At 36.7% G+C, this 9,850-nt stretch overlaps 1 protein-coding gene across 1 annotated transcript; it reads left to right on the top strand.

Annotated features, from left to right (window-relative positions):
• The first annotated feature begins 3,606 nt into the window (after positions 1–3,606).
• On the top strand, positions 3,607–4,536 carry LOC138079968 (olfactory receptor 2A12). The gene has a single exon (XM_068972787.1). The coding sequence runs from the start codon at positions 3,607–3,609 to the stop codon at positions 4,534–4,536; it is 930 nt and encodes a 309-aa protein (XP_068828888.1).
• Positions 4,537–9,850: the final 5,314 nt, after the last annotated feature.

Below are 9,850 nucleotides of genomic sequence, written 5' to 3' on the forward strand. Positions count from 1 at the left end.
GTAGCCATCCTACCCAGCACTGTTTATTGAAAATACCAGTGCCACCTTTCTCTTAGATCAAGCGTGTATGTGTGTGTGTGTTTGTGCATGTATTTCTGAATTTCTGAGTTAACCAAGCTGTTTCATTGGCTTATTTGTTCACCCTTGCCTCAATACCACTTTGAGTAATAGTTGTAGTTTTATAGTATATGATTATAATCAGTAAATTCCTTTTATTTCATTGTTTATTCTCAGATATTTTGGCTATCCTTGATCTTTGACATTTTTGTATACAAAATTTAGAATAAGATTATTAATTTCCACAAATAAAGAAAATTCCCTAGAATTCTGATTTTGATTTCATTGAAAGTATAGATGAATTTGGAAAAGTTTAGAATCTGTACAAATTTTCCAATTTTTAAACATCTATGTATTTTCATTTTTTGCATTGACTTTTAATCCAATATTTATAATTACACTTAATTTCAACAGTTCATCTATAGTTTTTTCTTCATACACAGTTGGTATTTTGTATTTTCCATTTTAATGTGCTCTTTATTATTCTTTTTGCCTGTTGCTGACTAGTTATGAGTCAGTGTTAAATAGAAGTGTTTTCAGTGAAGCATATTAGATTTATTTTCTAACTCATAAGAAAAGTTTTTATCATTTTATCATTAAATATAATTTTTCTGTGAGTTTTGGAGATATTTTTTTCAGATTAAAGATGTTTCTTCCTATCTGATGTTTGCTAAGTCTTTGTAGGGAATAGATTCTGAATTTTATCATTTTGGTGGATTTACCTTTTCATTATTATTCTGTAGTAGTTCCTGTGTGTCTTAAATGCTTTGAAGTTATCTCAGTATTGCAACTACCGGACTCTACCAGGCTCAAACATGTTTTTCCATTATTTGAGCTTTAACCTTGGTCTGTGTGTGAGAGAGACAGAGAGAGACGGAGACAAGGACAGTGACAGAGAGTTTGTATGTCTGTATGTACGTATAGGTAGTTTAGGTATGACTCTTGAAAGGATTTTGTGACTGGATTTTCTTTTCTCCTTTTATCATGATTAACTATATCTTTTAATGGAGAAGGAAATGGCAACCCACTCCAGTATTCTTGCCTGTAAAATCCCATGGATGGAGGAGCCTGGCAGGCTACAGTCCATGAGGTCATAAGGAGTCAGACACGACTGGGTGACTTCGCCTTCATCTATCTTTTAATGTCTTCCATTTATGCATAATGTTTTATTTATATACATAGGTTTATTAATATCAGCTACACTGTGTTTTCTGTTCGTTATAAATTTATCTGTCCCTGTATTTCTCCTTTTCTTCCTTTTGCCTGCTGTGGATTCATAATGCTTTTACTTTCTTTTCATTTGTCTTGTAATTTGGGGATCCATAGATTTTATGTAATACCTTTTAAAAATGATTTCCATTAATTGATAGTATCTAAATTTAATCAAGTACTCTAACAAATTTCAAGTGATTCAAGATTCAATTCTTATCAAGAATATTAATATTAACTTTCTCTATCTAATGTCCCTTTCTCTATTTACTCATTTTCAAAAATGTAATGTCCCCTTTTAAAATGCCAAATAATCATTTTATAATCTATAGGTTACAAAACTAATCAATATCATTTTTTCAAATTATAAATGCTTTGAAAAAAATAGGTAGAGGGGATAGATGGTAACCTGGCATCTTTCATAGAATAAATGTGCAATTGAATTATAGTTATAAAATGTATAAAACATGATGATAAGAGTAAAAAGAAATCTAAGAGGATAATTAAGACTCTTGAGATAGGTTGATAGACTACAACATTGATTGAATAGGAATTCCAGAAGGTCAATACACAGTGAAACGTAGAGAATGAAGAAAAGACAATAGTCAAAGAGATGATTGTTAAGAATTTACATTTTTTTGAGAATTTATTTTTTATTTATCCTATTCTGTTCTCTGAGGACATTTTTTCTAAAGATTATATCATCTTCAGTTATGAAAAACTGCTTGAGTGTACACTTATGTTTATGTATGTATTGCAATCATTAAGTATAATAAATATTTGCAGTTTAAGGACTTAGGTCTATTTTTAATGCTGGAATGTTTATGGTGAAATCTCTTCAAATACTATTTCTTCACTATTTTCTTCATTCTTTTTTGCTCTGGAAACTTTATCTTTTCTAAGTGCAGCCTGTCATCTATTATTCATGTCTCTAAACTCCACTTTCAAAGTATTACCCCTGTTTCTGTATTCAAGTCTGAGTGGATTCTTAATGTGACCTCCCAAGACTCTATTTTCCTCCTTAACATTAGGTCTGGAAATCATTTTCTTTATTGATTTTTAAAAATTATATGGCTATATTTCTTATTTCAGAGGTCCATAGTTGATCTGTTTTTACACACTGATTGTGTTTTCCTGCCTTCCTTATTTATTTTTAACTTATTAAACATTTGAATAAATAGCATACCCTTTATTAATGTACTGGAACATCTTAACCATCCTTAATTATATTAGAGTTTTATGAAGATTCTTCTATAAAGTTAGTTTCATCTTGAATAAATCAAATTTCAATCATTTGCCTTGTTTTCCTCTTGAGCATGAAATTTTTTGGTATGCTTTCTAGGCACATATTTTGAGTGAAAGTCTTTTTGTTTTTGCCAGTAGTTTTTATTTTGATTTGGTCTTTCCACCTTTTCTTTCTTCCTCTCTTGTGGTTTTACGCTTTTTTTGCTCTTCAGATGACTTCATGGGCCCTTTACATAGAATCAGGTCCTATATAATAGTGTCTCAGGCGCTAGTGATCTAGTGCCAGAGCCAGCAAGCGTACTGGCTTCCTTGGAATCACTGTATCTAGCAGCCCAACAGCAGTGTGTTTTGTTTTGCTTTGTTTTTATCTCATTTTATGGGCCCAACCCAAGCCTGTAGTTTCAATCAACCATATTCATACCCCATATCCCAAAACCTGTCCTGACCACATACCAGCTGAGTTTCAGGTATGATTCTCTGATTTCATAGTTGGACCATATCATGTTTCTGATTAATTTGTTTGAAGAATTGTCTCACTTTAAACTCTGGTTGTGTATTTGGGGGGTTTCATTTTATTTTTTATTTCTATGTGTTTGAAGTACAGGAGAACCTAAGAACTCATCTTGAGGATGAATATTTACTTTCTCCTTAATAAAATATAAATCAATAGTTTAAGTATACTGATAAAATTGTTCAGCATCATTAAACTTCATTTTCTGTGAGAAAATAGAGATTAGTGAAAATAGTGGTAAATGAAACAATCTGCCACTATCTTCTCATTAGCTTCAGCTAACGAATTTTAAGAAATGACAAATATTTTATTTTTTGAAAAGAAGACAGAGATCCCAATTTTTATGCAAAATCTACTAATTTTAAAAATTGATCAATAACTAAAATTTTTAAAATGTCAATAAAAAGCAAATTGACTAATCAATATCACAGGACTTTGGGCTGATTGGATCCAGGAATTACTGATTTGTGACCTCTGGAATAAATTCTCACTTTGTATGAGCATATCAACTTTTTTCCTTCTCTGCCCCTCAGCTCTAAAATTTCTGTCCCAAGTGCAGCATTTTATTTATCTGTCAAAAGAGCATGGGAAGCAATCAGACATGGATCTCAGAAGTCATCCTGCTGGGATTCCAAGTTGACCCAGAACTTGAAGTTTTCCTCTTTGGCCTCTTCTTGTTATTCTACAGCCTCACGCTGCTGGGGAACGTGGTCATCCTGGGGCTCATCTGCCTGGACCCCAGACTGCACACCCCCATGTACTTCTTCCTGTCACACCTGGCCATCGCCGACATGGCCTATGCCTCAAGCACTGTCCCTAAGATGCTGGCGAATCTTATAATGCAGAAGAAAACCATCTCTTTTGCTCCATGCATACTTCAGACGTTTCTGTATTTGGCATTTGCCGTCACAGAGTGTCTGATTCTGGTGGTGATGTCCTACGATCGGTACGTGGCCATCTGCCACCCCCTGTACTACTCGGTCATCATGAGCTGGAGAGTGTGCATAGTCCTGGCTGCCACGTGCTGGATTTTCAGCTTCCTCTTGGCTCTGGTCCATATTTCTCTCATTCTGAGGCTACCCTTCTGTGGGCCACAAAAAATAAACCACTTTTTCTGTCAGATCATATCAGTATTCAGATTGGCCTGTGCCGACACCAGGCTCAACCAAATCGTCCTCTCTCTCGGCTCGGTGTTTGTCTTAGTCGGGCCCCTCTGCCTGGTGCTGGGCTCCTACGCGCGCATCCTGGCCGCCGTCCTGAGGATCCAGTCCGCTGAGGGCCGCAGGAAGGCCTTCTCCACCTGCTCCTCCCACCTCTGCGTGGTCGGGCTCTTCTTCGGCACTGCCATCCTGATGTACTTGGCGCCCAAGTCCAGCCATTCTCAGGAACAAAGGAAGATTCTGTCGCTGTTTTACAGCCTTTTCAACCCTATGCTAAATCCTTTAATCTACAGTTTGAGGAATGCAGAGGTGAAGGGTGCCCTGAGGAGATTTCTGGAGAAGAGATCGTTGTGAGAGACGATTTGAAGTGTGGTGTGTGAGCCTGTCTTCATGACTCTGAAACCTTGAATGTCTTTTTGAGTCCTTTAATTTAACAAACCCTGTACTCTTTATCTTTGGAATTCTTATAAAATGAAAAAATAAATACCTTTACTGTTTAAGCTCTTGATAGTAGCTCTGAGTTAAACATTACAAAATAGAAAACACAGGCTAACCCTATTCATGAATACAAATGCAAATATCTTAAAATATTAGTAAAACAAGTCCATAAAAATAAAAGTAAATTATGATAAAGTTTTTATCCTGAAACGTCAATAATTGTTTAACTTTCAAACAATGAAAAAAAAATTGTCACGTTAACAAAATATACAATGAAGAAATTGTTTGAAAAAATTTAACATCAATTAATGGTCAAACTCCTTTCAACCTAAAGAAGATTTACTTCCAAAATGTAAATAAAACAATAAGAATAATAAATTAACTTCTTAATATAATCCATAATTAAAATGAAATTTTATAAAATGTCCCCATAAATAACAAATTTGAAATGCTTAGAAATAAATCTAACAGAGGATGTACAAAACTATAAAGAGACAGTTAGAAAAATTACTGAGGCACTATGGTAACTAAATACACATATATATGATATGAGATATATCAGGCTCTTGAATTGAGAGACATAATATTGCAAATATTTAGTATCTCCCAATTGATGAATATATTAAGTGTAATTCTAATAACTATCTTACAATATCTCAGAAATGTGTGGGTATCTGCAGAACTTGAAAAGCTGCTTCTAAAATATGAAGAGCAGCAGCTAGGCCAAGCACCATTAAAAAGGATGAAGTACAAGGTGAGAGAATTTTACAGAATGTACTATAAAGTGCAAATAAGTAAAACAGTGTAGTCTTTATCCAGGGATTCACCAATAAACAAACTGAAAAAAAAAAAAGTAAGGAAGCTGACTCATGACTTTATAAACAGTTGCTATATGAGTCCATATATGGCATGGAAGATCACTGGGGAAAGGAAGGGCTTTGCAGGAGATACTTTTGGTACTATTGAGTAACCATGTAGATACTCAAGCATGCTAAAAAACCATTCCTAGCATTTTCAAGTCCTAAGTGTCAAAGGCAAAACTATAAAGCTTTTGAAAGTATGAAAGGGAAGGATTTTTAAACCAATGTGCAAATGAGCCACCAGAGAAAACATTGATAAATTTGACTAGGTGGGAATTAAAAATATCTATTAACCAACAAAGAGCTTAAAAAGACTGAGAAGACAAGACAGAGATTCCTATTTTACTGGATCTTCTAATTTATCAGGTCTCAAACATCATAGACTTCAAATTTCTTCCTCAAAGACCAGCATATTTCAGAGCCCCACTTGTCAGAACTAAGTGAGTTTCTATCACATATCTCTGAAATGTCTCTTTGTCATGACATTTTAAACTATCTGAAGTTTTCCTCCTTTGTATTTGTTCATAGGTTTATTTACAGTTTATAATCTCTAACAAACAAAATCACTATCACCACAAGTATCCACTTTGTCTTCCTCATAGCTATGTCTGTAGTAACTAGAGCAGAACAAGACACAGAGAAAGCCCTCCTTAAATCTCTGTAGACAAACTGACCAAAAGGCATCCCCAAGTTTTCTTCTTGAAACCAAGAAGCACTCAAGCTAGGGTAGAGACAGATACATTTTTATTTTATACTTTTTAAAAAAATTAAATTTATTATTTATTATTATTCTTTTTTTTTACTTTACAATATTGTATTGGTTTTGCCATACATTGACATGAATCTGCCACGGGTGTACACGTGTTCCCTATTCTGAACCCCCCTCCCAGCTCCCTCCCCGTACCATCCCTCTGGGTCATCCCAGTGCACCAGCCCCAAGCATCCTGTATCCTGCATCAAACCTGGACTGGCGACTCGTTTCTTATATGATACTATACATGTTTCAATGCCATCCTCCCAAATCATCCCACCCTCTCCCTCTCCCACAGAGTCCAAAAGACTGTTCTATACATCTGTGTCTCTTTTTGCTGTCTCACATACAGGGTTATCATTACCATCTTTATAAATTCCATATATATGCATTAGTAAGCCATATCTCAAGTGCACACACAGTGGCTACTGTGTCAGACAGCACAGCTACAGAGCATGTTCTTCTCTACTGTACAGTGTTGTTCTTGATAATTAGAAAAACTTGAAAGTCATATTAGAACAAAAGTCTTTCTCTTTCCTCTCTGACACCTCTCCTCTCTCCTCCTTTTCTACAACAATCTCTTCTTATATCTGGTTCAGAATTCCTACAAGAGAATTCTGATAAGATTGTCCAAGGTTTGTGGGTGACGACCTAGAGGGATGAGATGGGAGGAGTGGGAGGGCTCACGAGGGAGAGGATATATATATATATATAGATAGTTGTGACTGATTCACATTGTTGTATGGCAGAAACCAACACAACATTATAAGCAATTATCCTCCAATTAAAAAGAAAGAAAGTAAAAATAAATCCCTGAATTCTACAGCAATGACCCCAAACTTCTTATAAAGCACCCAAACAATAAAAATACTTGAGTTGCAATCAAAGGAAAATTTAAAAGGATGAACTGCATATGAAATATATATTTAATAAATTGTTCTATAAATTCATTCATTAATAGTTTTTTATAACAAATAGTTCTGACTAAGATAGCATTAAAATATGCCTATTGTTAGTATTTTGAATTAAAACTAATTCAATCTACTTCTTTATTTTTTAAAAATATTTTTATTAAAATATTTTTATTTATGTATTTCTTTTTTTTTTTTTTGCTATTTTTTATTTTTATTTTTTTTTACTTTACAATACTGTATTGGTTTTGCCATACATTGACATGAATCAGCCACGGGTGTACATGAGTTCCCAATCCTGAACCCCCCTCCCACCACCCTCCCCATATCATCTCTCTGGGTCATCCCAGTGCGCCAGCCCCAAGCATCCTGTATCCTATATCGAACCTAGACAGGCGATTTGTTTCTTACATGATAGTATACATGTTTCAATGCCATTCTCCCAAATCATCCCACCCTCTCCCTCTCCCACAGAGTCCAAAAGACTGTTCTATACATCTGTGTCTCTTTTTGCTGTCTCACATACAGGGTTATCATTACCATCTTTCTAAATTCCATAAATATGTATTAGTATACTGTATTGGTGTTTTTCTTTCTGGCTTACTTCACTCTGTATAATCGGCTCCAGTTTCATCCACTTCATTAGAACTGATTCAAATGTATTCTTTTTAATGGCTGAGTAATACTCCATTGTGTATATGTACCACAGCTTTCTTATCCATTTGTCTGCTGATGGACATCTAGGTTGCTTCCATGTCCTGGCTATTATAAACAGTGCTGCGATGAACACTGGGGAACACGTGTCTTTCAATTCTGGTTTCTTTGGTGTGTATGCCCAACAGTGGGATTGCTGGGTCATAAGGCAGTTCTATTTGCAGTTTTTAAGGAATCTCCACACTGTTTTCCATAGTGGCTGTTATTTTATACTTTTAATTCTCATTTTTTAAACATTAGAAGACCAAGGAATAGAGAGGCTGAGTAATTTGACTCAGAGAGTCAACAATTTGACCCAGAGTCATTGTTGAGGTAGCATATGAAAAAGTTGGTGCTAATGTTGTAGCCACGTGTTCTGGGAAATAAACTCACTCAGAAGGACAGAGCAGATAGTGGAGTGCAGTTTATTACACCGGCAGGCAAGGCAGAGTCTTCTCTTAGCCAAGGACCCTGACCAACTTTTGTGAAAACCTTAAGCGTACTGCTCAAGCCCACATTCCCAAATTCCTTGAACCTAGCCTGGAAAGTGTTAAAGGGAGATACAATCAGGTTACAGCCACGATTCATAATCAGAAGGGTCAGCTGGTTATACAGTGTAGCGTACACCAATGGGTGTCATAAAGATTACAAAGGTGATTGACTACATAGGGGATTATTAGATTCTTTTTGGTGACGGGAAATCTTGGTATGGAAGCTGGTGTTTATCTGTCTGGGAGTCCAGTTTGGCCGTAGGTATGTTATCCCCATGGCTACCAGACACATGGTCCAAAGCTCACTGGAAGTGCAAGATGGAGTTTCCTTCTTTTTCAAGATGGAATCAGCTCAGCCTGTTTCTTTCCTCCCTCATTCCCCACCCTCTTGATGCTCTCAACTTCCAGTGTGAGCATCACTCATCAGGATGTACTGCATTTCCTGGTATATATTTGGGTAAATGAATTTAGCCTCTGTGATAGAGTTAACGACACATTGGAGAATACAAGGTCCACATAACAGAATCAATAGAACAACTATAACAATGGTTAATATAGTGTTCACCAATCACCCTTTACCCATGATAGAATAGAAGTCCAAAAAGCGAGATTATCATCAGACATAGCTTTCACCTGACCTTTCATGTTGTCTATTTACCATTGCCAGATAAATCAGGACTATATACACAACTTTAATTATAGCACAGGTCCCTCCTTGTGCTGATGCTATGGTCAATCTCAAGATGATACCAGCAAGTCCTTGTAGCAGCAGTTGCTTGTAGAGCTTCATCTCTGTTTCTTCTTTAAGATGATCTTGGTTTCATGGGGATCAGTGGGGTCCTTTTGTGTAGTCCACTTGGTGTCCTCTGGGTCTGCGTGGTATGCTCTCTTCAGCCTCATGTGGTGGATCCAGGGAGTGACACCTGCAACTTTAACTGCAGTAGAAGGGGTCAGAACAACAGTATATGGACCCTTCCAATGTGGGGCCAAGGAGTCCTGTTTCCAGCCCTTGACCCACACCAGATTCCTGGGCACAAATTCGTGAATCTGTTCCCCAAGGGGGAACAGCACCCTTTCTTGTACAAACTTAGTTACCTGACTTATTACCTTACCCAGTTGTTCCATCTGCTGTGAAATCTCATCTCCCCTTACCCGAGGCAAATTTGTTGACACATGTTTTACAGTGGGAAAGTGAAAGAAAGTGAAAGTGAAGTCGCTCAGTCTGTGTCCGACTCTTTGTGACCCCATGGACTGCAGCCTACCAGGCTCCTTCGTCCATGGGATTCTCCAGGCAAGAGTACTGGAGTGGGTTACTGTTTCCTTCTCCAGGAGATCTTCCCAACCCAGGGATCGAACCTGGGTCTCCCACATTGCAGGCAGACGCTTTACCATCTGAGTCACCAGGGAAGCTTTTACAATGGGAGGGGGCCTCCAATACACAATTTCGTATGGAGAATAGCCATGGGACCATGGAGTCATCCTGAGTCTGAGCAGAGCCTTTGGAAGGAAGTCCACCCAGGAGCA

Source organism: Capricornis sumatraensis, chromosome 5, assembly GCF_032405125.1.
Source record: "Capricornis sumatraensis isolate serow.1 chromosome 5, serow.2, whole genome shotgun sequence".
NCBI classification, from domain to species: domain Eukaryota; kingdom Metazoa; phylum Chordata; class Mammalia; order Artiodactyla; family Bovidae; genus Capricornis; species Capricornis sumatraensis.

Coding starts and splice junctions, on each gene's coding strand:
- LOC138079968 (XM_068972787.1), top strand. CDS start 3,607: ATGGGAAGCAATCAGACATGGATCTCAGAAGTCATCCTGCTGGGATTC.